The sequence below is a fragment of the Pezoporus flaviventris genome, unplaced genomic scaffold (assembly GCF_033815535.1).
Source record: "Pezoporus flaviventris isolate CSIRO_AGI_PZ_B2104156 unplaced genomic scaffold, CSIRO_AGI_Pfla_v1 ptg000013l, whole genome shotgun sequence".
In the NCBI taxonomy this organism is placed as follows: Eukaryota; Metazoa; Chordata; class Aves; order Psittaciformes; family Psittacidae; genus Pezoporus; species Pezoporus flaviventris.
The window spans coordinates 30,733,637-30,754,151 of record NW_026892561.1 but is presented as its reverse complement, the minus strand read 5'-3'; the positions used below and the strand labels follow the sequence as shown (position 1 = coordinate 30,754,151).

General features: G+C 44.0%; 1 protein-coding gene across 1 annotated transcript in view; it reads left to right on the top strand.

The window, feature by feature from the left end:
* Positions 1-20,515, top strand: part of LOC133268850 (multiple epidermal growth factor-like domains protein 6) — a 210,337-nt gene that overhangs the window by 174,973 nt on the left and 14,849 nt on the right. Inside the window, exons 23-29 of the mRNA XM_061452608.1 lie at positions 3,614-3,742; positions 11,192-11,320; positions 16,036-16,164; positions 17,621-17,749; positions 18,243-18,368; positions 20,032-20,160; positions 20,351-20,479. Coding sequence (XP_061308592.1) covers positions 3,614-3,742; positions 11,192-11,320; positions 16,036-16,164; positions 17,621-17,749; positions 18,243-18,368; positions 20,032-20,160; positions 20,351-20,479 — 900 coding nt within the window. The remainder of the gene's footprint in view (positions 1-3,613; positions 3,743-11,191; positions 11,321-16,035; positions 16,165-17,620; positions 17,750-18,242; positions 18,369-20,031; positions 20,161-20,350; positions 20,480-20,515) is intronic.

Genomic DNA, 20,515 nt, shown 5'->3' with positions numbered 1-20,515 from the left:
GGCTGGTTTCAAGGGTGTTCAAAGGATATTCACAGTCTTTGAAATTCATAAATGCCATTGTAAATAGCCTGGTGGGGAAGGGGAAGATGCGAGATGATGTCTCCTCCATAGGTTGGCCCTCCAAGGGAGGAAGAAACCAAGTGTAACTATTAATAATTCCCATTGCATGCTCCCAAATTACATAGGCAATGGCAATGCTGAGAACACATACCAGATCAGTTTAATGATCAATAATTCTATCGTATCATAAGCAATTATCATAAAGTACAGCAAAACGAGAACCTAAGCCCAGGCCCCAAAAAAGCCGATAAACACTAAAACAGCAAATCATGGCTGCATGTAAGGTGTGATATAAAGAAACTGTGAGACTAAGTGCAACAACTCCGAGAGAAAATAAATCAATATTATGACAAGTGACAATACAAAGCAATGAATGCTTATTGTGATTAGACGCACTCTGGTCAGATCTGTCGTTATCTCAACCCTTCCTGCCCCACGTTGGGTACCACAAAGAACTGTTGTGGTTTAAGGCCAGCTGGTAACTCAGATCCATGCAGCCGCTCACTCACTCCCCCTTTCCCTCTCCTTCTTCAGGCGGGATGGGGAGGAAAATTGAAGGAATGTAGATCCCATGGGTTAAGAACAGCCCAGTAACTAAAGTATAATATAAAAAGTACTACTGCTACTACTACTACTACTAAGGGAAATAACAAGGGGAGAGGATTTAAATTAAAAGGGGAAAGGAAAAAACAGCAATAAACACAAGTGATGCACAATACAATTGCTCACCACCTGCTGACTGATACCCAGCCTGGTCTGAGCAGCAATCTGCCCTTCTGGGTAACTCCCCCCCAGTTTATATACTAGGCATGACGTGCTGTGGTATGGAATACCCATTTGGCTGGTTTGGGTCAGGTGTCCTGTCTCTGCTTCCTCCTGGCTTCCCCTCCTCCCTGGCAAAGCATGAGACTGAAAACTCCTTGATTGGCATAAGTATTACTTAGCAACAACTAAAACATCAATGTGTTGTCAGCATTGTTTTCAGACTGAAGCCAAAACACAGCACTGCACCACCTACTAGGAAGGAGAAAAAAACCTCTCACAGCTAAACCTAGGACACCAGGTTTCATCAGTTTGCCACTCAGGAGCTTCTTGAGACAGAAGCAGTATCTCTATATTTAATACAACTTGGGGTGTTTTTCTAATTAATGTGCCTATTTCCTTTTTGATTCCATGCAGACTTTTGGTATCTACTTCATCTTGTGGCAATAAGTTGCATATTTAGGTAGTAGTAGTAGTAGTAGTAGTATTAAGTTGTTAAATAAAATAAATATTCTATTTATTAGTTTAACAGTCTTACAGTAGCACATACATAACTACCAGGGTCTCAGTAGCGTAGGCAGAATTAACTGTTGGCGTCATACAGGAATGTCAAAACAATCTGGAGCAGCAGTGACCAAAGACAAGAATCTTGGAAAGTTGATCTTACAGCTCCTGTTGTTGTTGGCACAGAGGGAGTGGAAGGAGAGTTAGTTGGAAAGACCAGCTCCCAGAGAAAAAGGTGCTAGCTCCACTTCTCTTTCATTCTTGACCTCTCTCAAAATAGCATCCCTGCAGACAGAAGGTAGCCAAAGAACTGGTTGTAATCTTCTCTGGCAAGGTAAGCAGGGAAGCCATTGTCACTGACAAAACATCTGGCAACCTCTAGTAGTCTGTCTGTGGGTTTCCTGTTTTATTGAGTCTGCTTTTTATCCCACTTTAGTTGTGCGTGTATATACATATATGTACATACATATATGTGTGTGTGCAAGATTATGAAAGCCATAATTCTTCCCGAAACATTTTATGCTGCCTTTGAGGCAAGATCTTTACTGTGTCTGGAGAGTTCCTTTCTTCCTGGGGCATCTCTAGCCTCTTGCTGCAGGTTGGGCTCTTCGTGGCTTTGCAGGCAGCTCAGGTTCTCCAGTGGGGTGGATGTATCTCAGTACACACTGCAGCAGCCCATGCCTGCTCAAGCAGGAGGCAGATTTTCTGTAATGTGGACTGCAAAATCATCTGTTAAGTGTACTGCTCCTCTGCCATTACCTTGAAAGTCTCACCTCAAGGTTTAACAGTGTAGGTTTGTAGAAATCTCAGCTGAGAGCCCCACCCCTATTTCTGCACTGGAATACTATTTTCCTTGCGCAGATTCTCTGGGTTCTGTCTGAAATTTCAAGTGAAATGTAAACACTGAGCAGGATGAAGCTTTTAAGGCACAAGTGCACTCCTATCTATTTACTCATTAAACTAGTGTAGAGCATGCTGCCTGGTGACCTGCAGCTCTGGGAATAGGAGGTGATGCAAATGGGGTTTTACACTGGTTCCATCCTGGCACTGAACTTCACCTGTAAGTGCAAAAAATATATTCAAACAACTCCACATTTAAAAAACAGCCCGTTTTCTGGCACAGATGATTGAAAGCAAAGAGGTACTCAAGGTACTTTGCTGTCCTGTCTCCCATCCCAGCCTGTATCTCCTATAAGAGACCCAGGGGCTGGCATCAGTTAGTATAGGGTCCCTAAGCTGCAGGAGCAACTGCATTCATGCTGGCTCCGATCACTGCTCACCTATAGCACCAAATAGGCAACACCAAACCCATCCATTTATTCCAGATAAAGAGCTGTCTTTGAGGACCCTCGTTGTTCTCTGTTCTCTGTAATTCTTTCCAGATTGCCTGAAATTCACTTTGTTGATGTAAATGCTAAAATCATACATTTTTAAGAGAGACCTGGCAATAATCTCTGTAACTCATTTAGAAAGGAGTTCACAAAACCCTCAGACATGAGTAGAGGCCATGTAATACTGTGTTTAGCCAAGTATATATATATACATTTCAGCCTGTCCAAAATGTCTAACATGAATTACACAACTGGTCCTGTTCTTAATTGGTTTTCCTATAATCCCGGAAGAAATTATTTTCATTCTCAAGTGTTGTTTTCTTTCTTCCAATAATGAATACCATGCAAATCTTTTAAAACTCCTTATATTACTGCTGTAGAAATGTAATTGTTAATCTGTCCTCCAGATGTAATGCTTTGCTTGATTTTTCAAAGCAGAACCTGAAAACAAAGTACACGCAGCATTCAGTGTGGAGCTTTCTGAAGGATTCTACTACAATTCATATTTTCTCCAGATTTCTGGGCAAAGAGGATTTGCAGGAAAACAGAGGACAGGGCCTCCAAAGGAGGCACAAAAGCTGGGAGCTTTCCTTCTCTGGCTGGTGAAGTCCCAGAGGAGATGTGCACATACGTGACTCCAGACCAGTGTGCAAAGTGTCATCAAGCAGAACCTGGGAAGTCACAGGCTTTGCAACTATCAGATGAGATTAGTTTCCTGTGCAGAATTTAGATTTTCAACACTGTGGCGTTCTTCTAAAATACACCATAATAAAAACAGCCCAACTTACTTGGACCCCAAGGAGAACACTTAATCACATCAGTTTTAAGGAATTACCATTATGCCTGGATTATTCTTTTGGAAATAGTAAGGATTCCCATGTATCTAAAAATTCCTCATTGATCCATGATCTGCTCCAGAATTAACCTGTCATCTGGTTTTGATTCCTTTGCTGCAGGATGCCCTGAGGGAAGCTTTGGCCCGAGCTGTGAGCACAGCTGTCAGTGCCAGAACGGAGCTGCCTGCGACCACGTGAGCGGAGCCTGTACTTGCACAGCGGGCTGGACAGGAACCTTTTGTGAAAGAGGTACTGCTGCTCCCTCTAGTCCCTTTCGGGTTTATGCAGATGGGATTTTTTTATGCACAGAGTTGGTTTTGCAGTTTACAGCACCTGATATAAATAAACCATTGAACTAAATTGGAGGACATTATTGAAATGTGCACTTCCATCCAAACTCCGGAAGAATTTGCTAGGTGCCTAACGATGGGCGCATGTTTTAAAGTAGATAAAATGAGGTACATGCTTAAGACTCCTTGAAATTAAGATTCCTTAGATTCCTTATGAATCACATCTTTATGAAGACTCTGTTTAAGCAGAGTCCTACTGTCTGAACACTGAACAGGAAGATGCCTTACGCTTGCGTGTGCCTAGTGCCTCTCTGACATGTTTTAGGGAAAAAACATGGATTTGTGAATCATCCCAAAGGAACTCTTTAAGAATAGATATACTTTTAACTTTAATAAAGCCAACAGATCATTTTCTATTACCTGATCATTTGGTAAAGTGTTGGAAAGTTTGGATTGGGTTCCTCAGATACATTATTGTGAGTTGCATCGCCTAAGGAGTTTACTGTCATGCTGCATCATTGCACAGATCATATAAAATAGTGTCTTGAATGCAACATAAGCAGCACATAGTCAGACATTATGAAAGTTATTTAAGTGTAAATGATTGAAGAGTGTACAAATGATGATCATTAAACCAAAGTCACAATTATTTTGCCTATCGGACGGTTTACAGAGGTAGCATTATAGCTACGATGGAGAGAAGTGGCAGTTCTCGTAAGCAGCTACTGCCCTCTGATGGGAAGGAAGGTGCTTCACAGCCTCACCAGTAACGTAGCAAATTCCATTGATGAGATACTGCTTGCTGTTTCCCTCTCATTCTTACCAGGAATTATTATACAAAATAAATACCCTTTTCAAGGTTCTGCTGCAAAATTTGCCTCATAATTTATGGCATCTCAATTATGTCCCCTTTTAAAATTATTTAGTGAACTCTGTTTTTTCAAGTTTATTTTTTTTAATTATTATTATTATTTGTTACTGGAGAAGTGATACAGTTACCTGTGCTATGCTTTAAATATGTTAATTCCAGCAGGAATCAAAATGGGGACAAAGAGGCTAAATACTCTTCACCAAAGTAGGTGTGAAGAACATGGAGAAGCTTGGGTGACATCACTGGGGAAAAAAAAATACAAGTCTCAGCATTCAAATTACTCACGTGGGACATTTTTATCTTTTTAAATTCCTGAAAGAAGATGGTAGAGGGGAGAGTAGAATTTAGTGCTTACCGTTTGTAAAACCTTGTTTTCTACCCATTTTCTCTCCAGCAGGCAGAGTGCTCTGAGCTGACCAGTGTTACCTTTTCATGTAGAAAGTTTCAGCCAGTACTGTTCAGCTGATTCCAAAAGATGAAGAGGGAGGAAAATGTGTGGGTGGTTTGCCCTTGGTAGAGCCTTCTTGGCATTTTTGGCAGCTATTCTCTGGGGAGCTTTAGCACTTCTGTTTTTAGTTGCTCTCAGAATAACAGCATTTCCTTCTGGCAGGGATGTGCTTTTTGCTGTCCTCTTGGCAATCCACCCACGTTTGCCAAGCTCTGTGCCTTGCAGAGAATAATGCAGAGATTGAGACCTGGCACAGCAGTTGCCTTACGCTTCTCCCATACTGCTGACGGTTCACCCCAAGGCTGGGAAGGACTTTTCTGTCATCACAGAAACACTGAAACTGAAGTTGTTGCAGCCTTCTAAGTTCAAAGTCCAAGGAGAAGACAGGACCTTACAAAATCTAATATTGATTAGTTAGAAGTGTGCCATACCACACTGAGCCAGCCAAGTCACCCTGCCTTGTGCCAGGGCTGCTCTGCTCCTGTTTGGGAAGGCAATTGTTATAATTGATTTAATTCTGTGAAGTGCTGAGCATCTGCTGCTCCCGTTTTGAAGGTTGCAGTTGCCTTCACCACACTGTGGTTTTGTTTAATTTTGTTCCCCAGTGTTTCTGGTACGTGTTGTATGGCCTAAGGCAGGTGTCCAGTTACAGAATCAGGGCAACAGAAGAATTATCCAGCTCTCTGCTGGATCTGACTGAATATCCAAAATGCCAGACAATTAGCCCACAAACTGGAGGCAGCAGGAGTGAGTCTTGAACTTTTCCTACAGTCTCTTTATTAACTGATGCATTAATATAAGCAACATACAGCCCTTGTGAAGTGCAGCACTAAAAGGTTGCATTTGAGCCTCTGCCTAAATCAGCATTGTCTGCAGGACAGTCTGACTGTCTTTCTTAGAATTTCAGTGGTTAATCATTATCATAAGAAAGCCCAGCAAGATTTATGCTTTAACAAGATATAAGGAAAAATAAATACTGTGCATGTCTATCAATAGCCAACAACACTGTGTAGTTCCTGCATTAAACAATGGAAAACTTTGTCAGCCTTTGAAGTCACCTAGGGTTGAGTAAAAGTCCTTTCTTGTATGCTGTGCTCTACACGCTTCTGAAGCATAATAAATAAGGACAGAAAGGTTGGAACCACATGCTGATGTCTCTTTCTTACAACTTGATAACAGCTCTGTCCTCAGTATGAAATGAATAGAGGCTGGCAAATGCGTTACAGTTTTACATTGGTATGAGGCACACTTCTGTTTCTGTAGACAGTGCATACCTGGAAAGTGGTGTAAGCCTGAAATTTTTCTTATGCCAAAGAAGAAGCTGCAGTCTGGACAGGATGAAGGGAAGAGCTTTTTGATTTGAATAGCTGAAATGAAGCACTCGTATGTAGTCACATGTTAAGCAGGAGTTTGGAGAATAGAAACGCCAAAGCAGATGTTACAGTGTGTTGCACTATTGCTATTCCTGTCTGAAAGTCCAAGTTTGCCTCAATCTATGGATACTAAATTTCTCCCACGCTTATAGCCAAAGCAGACAGTTGTGCTTTCTGCTAAAAAGCTGAATTTACATTTGTGGGAGAGGCAGTACGAGTAGACTGGGACAAAGACCATGGGTGTGAAGAAGACATAAGGCAAGAAAAGAGTTGGGCAGAGGAGTCCAACAGTGGAAGATCCAGATGGGTAATGGTGGTGTTCTGATCTGGCAAAGAGCTGTGAAATTAGTGTGGGGTCTGTTGGGTAGTGTATATGATGGTAATTATCATAAGACTATTGGGAAGCCAGTCATTCTGATTTCATGGTAGAAGTGCAAGGATCAGGGTTTAAATATAAATTTAAAATGAACAAGGACAGAGAGCTCAGTTCTATTGTGTAACTGCTTATTTAAAGAGTACTGTCACTCCTGAGACTGAGTGATTTGAGGATTCTCTGGAAAGGATGACATATAGGTACAAATTTATTAACATTTAATATAATTTAAGCAGACTTCCTGTACCTGAAGGGGCATACAAGAAAGCTGGAGAGGGACTTTTTACAAGGGCATGTAGGGGTACGACTAGGAGGAATGGCTTCAAACTGAAAGAAGGGAGATTTAGATTAGATATTAGGCAGTTCTTCACTGTGAGGGCAGTGAGGCCCTGGTCAGGTTGCCCAGAGAAGCTGTGGCTGCCAGCAGTGTGCAAAGCCAGGTTGGACAGGGCTTTGAGCAACCTGGTCTAGAGGAAGGTTGGGACTAGAGGGGGGCTGGAACTAGATGATCTTTAAGGTCCCTTACAACCCAAACCATTCTGTGATTCTATCTATGAATTTACGTAATCTAAATACACACACATACATATGCATACATACATATCACATATATATATATATATATATATATATATATATATACACACTCCCAACACCAACACCCCCAAGTCCTTCTCCTCAGGGATGCTCTGAATCTCTTCTCTGCCCAACCTGCAGCTGTGTCTGGGATTGCCCCAACCCAGGTGTAGGACCTTGTACTTGGCTTGGTTGAACTGCATAAGGTTGGCATTGGCCCACCTCTCAAGCATGTCAAGGTCCCTCTGGATGGCATCCCTTCCCTCCAGCTTGTCAATCAAACCACATAACCGGTTAGATGACGTCAACTGCTTTGTTCCTGTTCATCAGTTCTGTAGCCCCATCATAGAAAGTCACCAAATTGGTCAGGCAGGATTTCCCCTTAGTGAAGCCATGCTGGCTGTCACCGAGCACCTTGTTGATTTTCATGTGCCTTAGCATGCCTTCCAGGAGAATCTGCTGCAAGATTTTGCCAGGCACAGAGGTGAGACTGACTGGTCTGTAATTCCCTGGGTCATCCATTTTCCCCTTCTTGAAAACGGGGATTATATTTCCCTTTTTCCAGTCTTCAGGAACTTCACCTGACTGCCATGATTTTTCAAATATGATGGACAATGGCTCAGCAACTTCATTTGCCAGCTCCTTCAGGACCCATGGACCTGTGCATGTTCAGGTTCTTAAGATGGTCTCAGACCAGATCCTCTCCTACAGTGGGCCCAAGGTCTTCATTCTCACAGTCCCTGTGTCTGCCTTCCAAGACTTGGGTGGTGTGGTCTTGCAGTGAAGATCGAGGCAAAGAAGTCATTAAGAACCTCAGCCTTCTCCAAATCCAGGGTAGCTAGTTCTCCCAATAGCTTCCAGACGGGGCCCACATTATCCCTTATCTGTATTTTGCTTGCTAAATACCTATAGAATCCCTTCTTGTTATCTTTCACATCCCTAACCAGATTTAATTCTAACTGGGCCTTAGCTTTCCTAACCTGGTCCCTAGCTTCTCGGACAACATCTCTGTATTCTTCCTAGGCTGCCTGTCCTTGCTTCCACCTTTTATAAGCCTCTTTTTTTCCTTTGAATTTTCCTCAGGAGCTCCTTATCCATCCAAGGAAGTCTCCTGGCCCTCCTGCTGCACTTCCTTCTAGTTGGGATGGAACACTCCTGAGCTTGTACCAGGTGATCCTTGAATATAACAAGGGAAAGTGTAGAGTCCTGCATCTGGGCAGGAACAACCCCAGGTTCCAGTATAGGTTGGGGAATGACCTGTTAAAGAGCAGTGTAGGGGAGAGGGACCTGGGGGTCCTAGTGGACGACAGGATGACCATGAGCCAACACTGTGCCCTTGTGGCCAAGAAGGCCAATGGCATCCTGGGGTGTATTAGAAGGGGGATGGTTAGTAGGTCGAGAGAGGTCCTCCTTCCCCTCTGCTCTGCCCTGGTGTTGTGGTTTAAACCCAGTCAGGTAACTCGTTCACTCACTCCTCCCCTCTTCTTTCCCTCCCCCTACTCCCAGAGGGACGGAGAGGAGAATCAAAAAGAATGCAACTCCTCCGGGTTGAGATAACAGTTTAGTAACTAAGGTATGACACAGATCACTACTGCTACCACCAGTAATAATAATGATAAAGGAAATAACAAGGGAAGAGAATACGACATCTCACCACCAGCCAACCGATAACTTGCCCCCCCCAACCCGACCATGCTCTGACCGATACCTCCTCCAACCCTGCAGTCTCCCAGCCCTTCCGGCTAACTCCCAGTCACATCCTGGGCATGACGTGCTGTGGTATGGAATACCTCTTTGGCTAGCTTGGGTCAGGTGTCCTGTCTCTGCTTCCTCCCAGCTTCCCCTCCTCCCTGGCAGAGCATGAGGCTCACAAAGTCCTTGGCCAAACCAAAACATCATTGTTATCAGCTCTGTTCCCGAGCTGAAAGTCAAAACACTGCACTGCACCAGCTACCAAGGAGGAGAAACATGACTGCTACTGCTGAACCCAGGACACCTGGTGAGACCGCATCTGGAATATTGTGTCCAGTTCTGGGCCCCTCCGTTCAAGGACAAGGACCCGCTGGAGAGAGTCCAGCGCAGGGCAACGAAGATGATTAAGGGAGTGGAGCATCTCCCTTATGAGGAAAGACTGAGGGAGCTGGGTCTCTATAGTTTAGAGAAGAGGAGACTGAGGGGTAACCTTATTAGTGCCTATAAATATATAAAGGGGGAGTGTCACGAGGATGGAGCCAGGCTCTACTCAGTGGCAAACAATGATAGGACAAGGGGTAATGGGTACAAACTGGAACACAAGAGGTTCCACTTAAAGTTGAGAAGAAACTTCTTCTCAGTGAGGGTGATGGAACACTGGAACAGGCTGCCCAGGGAGGTTGTGGAGTCTCCTTCCCTGGAGACATTCAAAACCCGCCTGGACACATTCCTGTGTAACATTATCTAGGTGTTCCTGCTCCGGCAGGGGGATTGGACTAGATGATCTTTTGAGGTCCCTTCCAATCTCTAGCATACTGTGATACTGTGATTGACCAAGAGCCTTGGGCCCCTCTGCCCTCTAGGGCTATATCCCACGGAACCTTCCTAAGCAGGTTCCTGAAGAGGCCAAAGTCTGCTCTCTTGAAGTCCAGGGCAGTGAGCTTGCTGCACGCTCTTCTCACTCTCCTGAGGATCTCAAATTCGACCATCTCATGATCGCTGCACCCAAGGCTGCCCTGGAGCATCACATTTCCAACGAGCCCTTCCCTGTCGGTGAGCACGAGGTCAAGCATGGCACCTCTCCTTGTCGGCTCCTCTATTACTTGCAGAAGGAAGTTGTCTTCTACACAATCGAGGAACCTCACTTCCTGGGTTGGGCTTTACCGGCTCAGGGCGGGGCCGTCCCTCCTGGTGCCGCCCCTGTGAGTCCCTGCTTCCCTCAGCGGAGCTGCAGCTCCTGAGCAAGGCCTGGCAAGGCCTCGAGGCTCCCTCGGTGGCTCTCACTGCCCTCGGTGGCTCTCACTGCCCAGAACTGAGGCTCATGGATGCGGGGTTTCCCCTCCCTCCGGGGTTGAAGGCTCCTCTATGGAGCTGCTCACCTAGGCAAATACAGCAGCATTTTGGTATGATGTAGCTCACTGACAAGCACTGGTGGCTTATTTTCACTTCTGTCAACACTGGTACAGATGTAAATCAAATCTATGGGTCTGCTCTTCCTTACATGTCCTAGATGTAGGTACTGAGCTCCTTAAACTCCCTGCTGTTTTGCTACATTTAATTTGTCTTGGACATCTCTATTCATTCTCTTTGCCAGGCGTTCATTTCAGCAGTAAATTACACCACTATGGCTTATGTTCCCTGTTAAAAAAAAAATCTTTAGGAAAGTGTAAATGGGAGCATAAGTTTTACATTTTAGAAGTCAGGGAGATCATCACGGATCGCCCCATAGTCTTGCATTATGTTGAATTATTTCCGTTGTCCTCAGTCAGTTACAGAAACACAGATACTGGCTTGTGTGAATCCAGATCCTTTCTCTCTCCTGTTTTATGTATTCTTGGCTGCATGTTTCTATGCAAAAATCTGTTGCTTGTGTAAAATGGGTCATGTTTTATGATGCATGTAGCAGAGTTGTGCAGGCTTAACCCTTGAAGTAACTGTGGCTCTTAAGCACAGTGACGCGTGACAAAGCATCCATGAAAAATGAGCAGTGCCCTGTGTTTTCAGATGTCTGAGATAGAATTTATACAGAAAAGAATCAGGAACTCTGCTAAAAAATTAATGTTTTGCATTTTCAGCTTGTCCAGATGGATTCTTTGGGCTTGACTGCCACCAGGTGTGCAAGTGCAAGAATGCCGCTGGCTGCGACCGTGTCCTGGGAACATGCCGCTGCCTCCCTGGCTGGCTGGGAGAGACCTGCGAGCAGCGTATGTATAGGCTGCACTCACTATCCTCGTTCACAAACTCTTGCAGTGCTAACATGGGTTCCTTCTGGGAATGTAGGATGACCTACCAGTGTACAGTTTTAGATAGGTCACATTCCTTTCCAAAGATGCCCAAAAAGGGAATAATTCTTGGTAGCTGTGTAAATAATCAACTTTTTTTTTTAACTGCTGTTGGCACTTGTCAAACATTATAAGCATCAGTTTTTAAATAGCAGAGCTGTCTTCTACCATATGACGAATCTCTGCTTTTTATTTTTGTGCAACATTAAGAGAGGAAATGTTGTATCACTGTTTCTGGTCTATCTCATCTAATTATCCGTTTATTGTTACAGGTTAGAAATGCACAATGTGGAAAAATCAGAGCTGGGACTACTTGTTTGAGCATGACAAAAAATAGCTTTTTAACTAATTCTTAGAAAAGTTGTTTTTAAAAAAGACACCTAGATTTTCACTAGTATAGATTATCCTACAATCTTTACACTAATAAGGGTTTTTTGTATGTTTGTGTGTATGCATATATAAGATTGCCTCTTCTGAGATACTGTTCATGAAATTTCATGGCAAATTAAATTACTTTCTTTAGCTACATGGCATTACATATGGATATCACTGAGCCTGTTTGCAATATTTAGCAATTATGGGGGGCTTAAGATTTTCAGGTTTTAGCCTCTCAACTTTCTCATTTCACTTTAAGGTGATGTCATCATCTATACTTTCTTTTGAAACTGACTGCTGTTTGTAGGCCTGGGGTCCAAAGCAGCTCCACAAGGAGCCAACTTCCATTGTTAGTGAACACTTTCACAGGATTTCTTTAATCTATAGGTTGCAGATTTCTGCAGTAGGAAACTGGTTTAATTTAGTAAACAGAAATGGAGAAACGTTACTTGTATTGAAACAATTCCATTCTCCAGCCATACACCGTGTTACAATCTATCAGCCCTGTTTGAGGGTGGCCCTTGCTCTTCATATTTTTCCCTCATTTTCCCCCACTGCATAACATAACCTGTCTTCTGAAAGGCTTCTCCAAAATCCCTTGCTTTTTTTATTTACAGGAGGGTCAATGCTGGTGAATCTTTCTGCTTTTTAGATATTTCTGCAAAATATCCCACCATTGCAGTCCTTTTTGCCTCCTCGTGGGCCCCCCTAGGAAAGCTTGGATCTCTATCTCTCACCACCTGAAAATTGTGGTGGCAATACTCTCCTGTGGGTGTATGTTGGTGAGCTGACCATAAAATAAATTCAGAGGCAGAGCCATTACAGCCATACTGCAGAGCAGTAAAGGTAATGCTGAACAGGTATAATGTTTGCTTCTCGGTCACAGCCCATTTTTACTGCCAAGTCAGGGCATTAGCGATATATCACCTTGGCCCTTCCCTGCTCCTTAGACTGCATTAGAGATGAGAAGCTTTGTTTCATATTTCATTAAATTCAATTAAGAAATGTAGCTCTTTGTCAACAGCTTCCTATGCCCCCCTCTACTCGTGAGAATTGAAACAAAATAATTATTCTCTTGTGCTGCAGCCATTAGAGCTTTATGCTGACTTGATTTATTCTTCACACTGGTGAAGGTGCCAAAGCCTCCAAGGCCTCCTTTGCCTGTAAGTAAAAAAGCAAGATCACTTAATTATGCAGAGGGTAACCTCTTTTTCTCATGGCTAAATGATGAGTCTGCATTTTGATTTTAAGACTGGAGCTCAGCCACACCACTCCAAAGCTGCTCAGAATAAAGCAACCATGGGTCTGAGATGCCAGCCCACCATTCTCCATCTTTGTTTAGTGTTTAATCCTTACCTTGCCAGTTCCTAGGACTTGCTAGCTCTAGCAGCTGGAAGGACAGCATTCGTGTTCAAGTAATCAGATTTTGGGCAATGTGCTGGAGGATATTGAGGAATAATTTTGACATCATGGGATTTGAATTGATCTTAAACCAGCCATGCAGTGCATTTTATACACTGCTATCTAATTATGGGCTATATGGACTGTAATGCCTTTTGCTGAAGCTGCCTAACACTTTCCATTACAAGATCATGTTTTTCAGTTGCTTATAAATAAATTATATTAATCTGGGATGAAATCTGTGAAGCAAGCTCTGCCTTGGCTTAAGTTCGTGTTTGGTGTTCTTTTTTTTATTTTGGGGAGGGGGCTGGTGGGAGGGTTGAGTGTCCGCCTAAGATATTTCAGGTTTCCAGGAAACAGGTTTAGGAAAAGTATGTTGCTTATTTGTTGGTGGGGTTTTAACAGTTTCACAAAGTTTTGTAATGCCTTAGTGCTACAGAAGTGAGGTTTTGACATCTGGCATCTCTTTGTGTCAGAGATGTAACCACCTTCCTTTCTGTATACAAACCTGTCCAAATTTTGCTGTCTCAAAAAAAAAAAAAAAACAACCCCCCAAAAAACCACCTAACCCCCTCCCCCCCCCCCAAAAAAAAAGTCTCAAGTTGCGTATGATTTGTAGAAGCTGAACACAATTCTGCATCTGCATTTTCCTCTGATTCTATTAGTAATAAAAATGTGTCATTCTGGAGCTGTTGGGGCTCAGCGGGATCTTCACAGAAGCAGTTCCCTGTGGTAAAATAGAAGAGACCAAACTGGTCTGCAAAATGTATGAGTATGAAAAGATTGGTTCTGCCAGAGTCTCTGCTCATGGGAACTGATAACCAGGGGTCTGACATTTCATAGTGTGTGAGCACCTGACTTTGCAAATTCCCTGTTCTTTTAAAGCTGAAGCTTCATTTTGGGGAGAATAATGCACCGGAGCTGCATGAAATCAAAGCTTCTGGACACCCTGTAGTGTCTTAGTGCCCGTTATTTCCCTGTTCTCCCCGACATTTTTGATGGCTGTTGACTTCCAGTCTGGAAGAAAATCTCCAATTTTATGTGTTCCGTACTCTGCATACAAAAAGGGATATAAAAGACTGCAAACGAATAAATCCTCCTCTTACACAGGAAAGGCACTGAGTGGAAAATTTTGAAGCAGGAAGAAGTGTAATAATTTAAACCTTTCTATCGCTTTTTTCCTTTGCATTTATCATGAAGAAAGAAGAAAAGGCCCAGGGATATTTGTACATTCAGTTGTGGAACTCCATAAAATGGCTTCAATATATCACTTGTTATCTTAATCTTTAGAAAAGCACTTTGATAATCAGGACTGTTCCACCGAGAAGCTAAAAAAAGTTTATATCCACCCAAAAGAATATTTAAAATCTTCTTCTCCAGAAATTTCTGCTTTCTTACCAGAACTTTCACTGGAACACTCCTGCGTTTTCTCAGTAAGAATAACAAGAGCTTTGCATGCGTACTCCAAAAACCTCACACAAACCACTAGTAACCAGTCAGGGGACCTGGTTATGAGCTGGTTTTTCCTTTGGCTTGGTTATGATATAGTTCTGGTCTGTATTGTGGAAATACTTAGTTCTGCTCCCAAAACTGAGCCAGAGCTGTGTAGGACAGGCTGAACTTTTAACTTGGCAACTAAGCCTCATTTGCAGAACAAACTTTTAACTGTGATGGGATTGAGCTCCTGCACTTTCTTGTAGTTTCAGTGTGGATGGGTCCAGCCAATGGCAAAAATGAACATTCGTGGAGAGAAGTACTGGGAGAAAAGGTGTCTGTGAGAATTGTATTGGGAAACTGAAAGTCCTCAGATGGGAAGAACAGGGCTGAGAACAGGTCAGATATGTCAACCAAGTTCACCCCTGAGGTCAAAATGGTTTCACGCCTCACTTCAGTCCCCAGGGATGTGTCCTCCAACAGCCCTACATCTTATTCTGTACTCTGGCACCCTCAAAGGCATAGAGGTTTCAGTAAAAAGTCATTGTTTGCATCTGATCCTAGGAGATGGTCACATTCAGTGAGTGCAGAACACTTTTGGATCAGGGATCAGGTCTTTTTTTGCCTCTTCAATGCATGCCAGCAGTACCGCAGACACAAGAGGTTCTGACATGTTCATGCCAGTGAAAGAGAGACTCTGTAAAGCAGGCACAAAAACCATATAAGGAAGCTATCCAACTTCATCAACTCATTTTGTATTTTTGGGGTGATAGCTGAAGAAAACAGGGTAGCAGTACTGTCTGTTTTCCACCATTTAAAGCTATCCAAATCTCCAGTGCAATAGAGACTAGAGGACTTTTATCACTGCCTTTTTTCATAGGCAGCAGCACTGAAAACAGAGCTACAGCAGGAGTACGTTTGCGAGATGGCTAAGTTTTCACCTGGGAGCCAGTTGCTTAACAGAACACGTTGAAAATATCAGCCCTCTTTGACCAAAGAATGAGACTCTGGGTGAGCAAAGGCATTCAGCTGTGAAAAATGAACATTGAAAACAATGAAGTTTTCAGTTCTCCTACCAGGATGCAAATAAATGCCTGAGCTGTCAAGCTGGCGGTTCTGCTGGACCATTAGTTTAGTACAAAGGCATTCTGCAGGGCAGGGGATGACAGCTGATCCATCACCCAAGCAATCCTGCCCTTTGAGAAATACCTCTTCAGAACATACATGATACGTATTTTTAAGCCACATTATTTAGTGTCAGGCATGGTTCGTATATGGGCTTACACACCCGTATGATGTGAAAAGTGCATCATTGGAAGCCAGTTTCAAACTAATTCCCCTGTTGCTGGGTTGTGTCTCAGGTTTGCTCTGTGCATTGCCTCCTTTGATGCTTCCTGATGGGGTTTTACAGAATTCTCTCGTTGCAGCCTGCCAGGGGGACAGCTATGGGCCAGGCTGCAGCCACACATGTCAGTGTCACAACGGAGCGTTCTGTCATCATGTAACTGGGGCGTGCCTTTGTAGCCCAGGGTGGAAAGGGGCCACCTGCCAAGAAGGTACAATTGGAAATTCAACCCCCTGCCGGAGAATTACAGGAGGGAAAAATTACACTTCTACTCAGGGGGGCTTCACTGGTATTTTAATTATCAGCTAATTGTCCTGTGTTGTCATTGGTTTTGTATCTGCATAATTACACGGATTGGTCCATTAAATACATCTGTGACACCATGCTGCAGGGGCTAGGTGCAGGAACTTGGTTCTCTGGGCAAGCTCTGAAACAGTCATAAACTGGAAAGAGAGCTGATTCTGAATGCTGATTAAGGGAGAAAAGGTCCATAAAACTCCCAATTATGACACTGAAATGAACCTCTGTTTTTTTTCTATGGCCTGCTTTACTGTCCCATGTGCCTGACTGATCCTCCTCATTACTGTATACTGTTCCAGACATAGCCTAAATCCAGAACATGTGTAAGGCATTGGGACTTCCAGCCTTGGCAATTAGACCAATACGTGTGACTCAAATACAAGCCCAACTCAGGGAACCTTAAGAAAAGAGGCTGGCAAAGAAAGGCTGCCCTGAGGCTTACATCCTAGTCCCTGCATACAAGCAGCTGGGAAACTTCAATCCATCCCTGATGCGGAAGGCTCTTTTTTTCTGTGCCTCCCCTGGGGGGTAAGCAGTGCCACAGAGCCAGGGATGCTGCTGTGGATGCTACTATGTATGCTGCGGTCTGGAGTCAGCACTAAAATTTTCTGGTTTACATGAAGGCCTCAAATACAAAACCAAAGCTAAAGTTAAAAAAGCTGTTGTCAAATACGAAGACATTGTCAAACATAACCTTTTTCTTTAATGATACATTGGGAATTTCTTTTCTCTTTGAATGTAAAGTGGTAGGTGTGTGTGTGAGGCTGGGTGAGCTGTCCTCTGGTAACTGCTTTTGCAGAGTGAGAACTTGCTCCTGTTAACATCTTAAAAAGATGTTATTCTAGGACATGACAGAGGTGTGTATTTTTTGTGCCAAAAAAAAGTAGGTTCTGTCCATAGGAATTGGTTGTGATGGGAATTAATAAACTTGCTTAATTAAAATTAGGTAAAATGTGCAATGTCATCAGCCAGCTGTGGGTAGCAGGATCAATTAGAAAAGGAGTTGTGATTTTAAGAGGACTACAAAGAAACTCTGAAAACAGGAAATCAGTAACTCCATTCCTTGGTGCTGAGAAAGCTGTTAGGAACCAAGAGATGTTTTTCGCAGGTGTGAACAGAAAATCTTGAGGCCTTTTGCTGGGTCACAGCTGATTCACTTAATCACTTATTTTGTTCCCAGACCAGTTTTACATTGGTCTGTGTTATTCCTTATCAGTCATGGCTTCATTTTTACTCAGTTGTACCTCCCACAGTGTCTGCGTGATCACCAGGGCAAGAAGGGGTGTAAGCTGGGAAAGGTTGCGTTTAACCTGTGTCCTTCTTCTACTTTCTTAATGGAAGGCTTTTGTCCTACCTCCTTTTCACAGCCTGTCCCACTGGATGGTATGGTGCAAACTGTCTCCAGCGCTGCATCTGCCACAGCCAGGCGACATGTAACCATGTAACGGGCGAGTGCCAGTGTCCCCCGGGTTGGAAGGGGATAGCATGTGAGCTGGGTGAGTCTCTTCATGTCCCCCATCCTTCCAGCACCTTGTTTTTGTTGCTGTGCAGGGAAGTTCAGTTCTGATGACAGTTTGAGACAGCTCATAAAAAGGAGAGGATGCATAGAGGGCTGGAGAGCACCAAGTGTGGAATGGCTGAAAAAATTGGGGTTGTTTAGTCAGAGGTGAGAAGACTTGAGGGGAGATATGGCGTTGGCACTTGAATATACAATGGTGCTAGAAACTTGCTGGACAGAGGAGAGGAGTAAGCTATTCTCTGTCCCTTCGGGACAGGGAAGATAGGTAACGAGCTCAATTTGAGGAGTAAAAAAAAATGTAAATCCTCCAAGAGGAAAACAAGTTATCTCTAGAGAATTTTGTTAAGGGAGGTTTCAAAATCTCCTTCACTGAAGGTTTTTAGGATGAGCCTATTTCAGAGGCATGTGTTTTTTCTGGAGTCCTTCCAGCTTGCCCCCCCCCCCAGTCAGTGTCCCCTGTTTCATTTCAGAGTGTGGGGACAGGAGGTATGGAGAGGGATGCGAGCAGAACTGTACCTGCCACCATGGGGTTTGTGAACAGCACTCAGGAAAATGCATCTGCCATGCTGGCTGGACTGGGGACAGCTGTGATGTTGGTAAGGGCAGTTTCTTCTGCAGATGCTTTGTTTGGACACTCTTCTGCAGTCAGCCATTTCTGCCTCCACAATGTGAAGTCATTTTCTATTTTGTATCTTAATTTTCCAGTGTAGGGCAATAAGAGATAATGCTGGTGTGAGCACTCACCGAGTATATTAGAAGCACCACAGGCAGGTCTCTACCCATCTGTGTATACACGCCCTTGTCCAAATCATTTTATGTCATAGAATCATAGAATAGTTAGGTTTGGAAAGGACCTTAAGATCATCTAGTTCCAACCCCCCTGCCATGGGCAGGGACACCTCACACTAAACCATATCACCCAAGGCCTCGTCCAACCTGGCCTTGAACACTGCCAGGGATGGAGCATTCACAGCCTCCCTGGGCAACCTATTCCAGTGCCTCACCACCCTAACAGGAAAGAATTTCCTCCTTATATCCAATCTAAACTTCCCCTGTTTAAGTTTTAACCCATTACCCCTTGTCCTATCACTACAGTCCCTAATGAAGAGTCCCTCCCCAGCATCCCTATAGCCCCCCTTCAGATACTGGAAGGCTGCTGTGAGGTCTCCACGCAGCCTTCTCTTCTCCAGGCTAAACAGCCCCAACTTCCTCAGCCTGTCTTCATACAGGAGGTGCTCCAGTCCCCTGATCATCCTCGTGGCCCTTCTCTGGACTTGTTCCAACAGTTCCATGTCCTTTTTATGTTGAGGACACCAGAACTGCACACAATACTCCAGGTGAGGTCTCACAAGAGCAGAGTAGAGGGGCAGGATTACCTCCTTCGTCCTGCTGGTCACGCTCCTTTTGATGCAGCCCAGGATACAGTTGGCTTTCTGGGCCTTCTGTTCCCTGCCTGCTGAGAAAATGAAGGTATTGCTCTACCTTATGGGCACAACGAAGAACATGTAAAAGGGAGCGAGCTGTAAGGAGAGTTTGCCAGATCAGCCACATGCTGCTGTACCTCTATGGGCCATTGAGGGGGAGCTCATCAAATTGGACTGTGACAGTTCAGTTTGTACCAATCTTGCATGTGGTCCAGATTGCCCAGATTTGACATAGCTGTCTGGTGTGTTTAGGGCCATGTAAATCCCTGAAATAGAAATCTTGTAAGCAGTAGATATCAGATGACTTGAAATGGGCTTTCAGCTTTGGCATTGACATGCTGTGACTTTTTGCAAGCCACAAGCAATTTTCTGATGTCTCCTGCAGTGTGGAGGACTCATGGAACCTCACACACCAGCATGGCCTGTAAAGCCTTTGCAGTGCCCACCTTCCTTTTCTTTAGGGCTCACTTTCTCTTTGATCACTTTCCAGAGACCTGTGAGGTGGAAAGCAGTATGTGGACACAGCATATTTTCACCATTCAAACATCTGTTCCGTTGTGGATAACCATGCAAATGTGAATGGCATTGTCATCTGTATAGACACCATCTGGATTTGTACTCTTTGCTAGGACTAAGTCTTTACAAGTTTTCACATGCAGAATCATTAATAGCCAATACTAATTTTTTTAATATATTTTCAACTATGTTTTCTGGGCATGCAGTCTTCTAAATATACATCACCGTGTGCAAGAAGAACAATATTGGCTCATTTGCCAGTGACAGATGCTTTCCATGCAGCGGGAAGAGCTATTGCTTTCTCTGCTTCTCCTCACAGTCTGCCCCGTGGGATTTTTTGGCAAATGGTGTGAGGAGCAATGTGACTGCATACACGGCTTGTCCTGCCACCATCAAACTGGAGCATGTCACTGTGAAAACGGATGGAGAGGGAGGCACTGTGACAGACGTGAGTGTCTGCTGGGCATTTACGGAAGGAAGTTCAGGTCGGCATGTCCCTTACTCCCAAATCCAGAGCTGATGACAGGATCCTTTCATTCCTGCATTGCTCTGTGGGGTTGGTTTGGGAGTGCTCATGGGAATGGGTGCAGCAGATCCTTTGGAGGGAGTAACTTTGCAATGTCCTGTCGCTGTTGCAGCTTGCTTGCCTGGCCACTATGGTGTGGGCTGTGCCCAGAGGTGCCGGTGTCCCATAGGTACACCCTGCCATCACCTGACGGGTGAGTGTGGATGTCCTCCAGGATTCACTGGCTACAGCTGTGAGAAAAGTAAGTTCGTTATCAGAATACAAATACTTCCCTTGT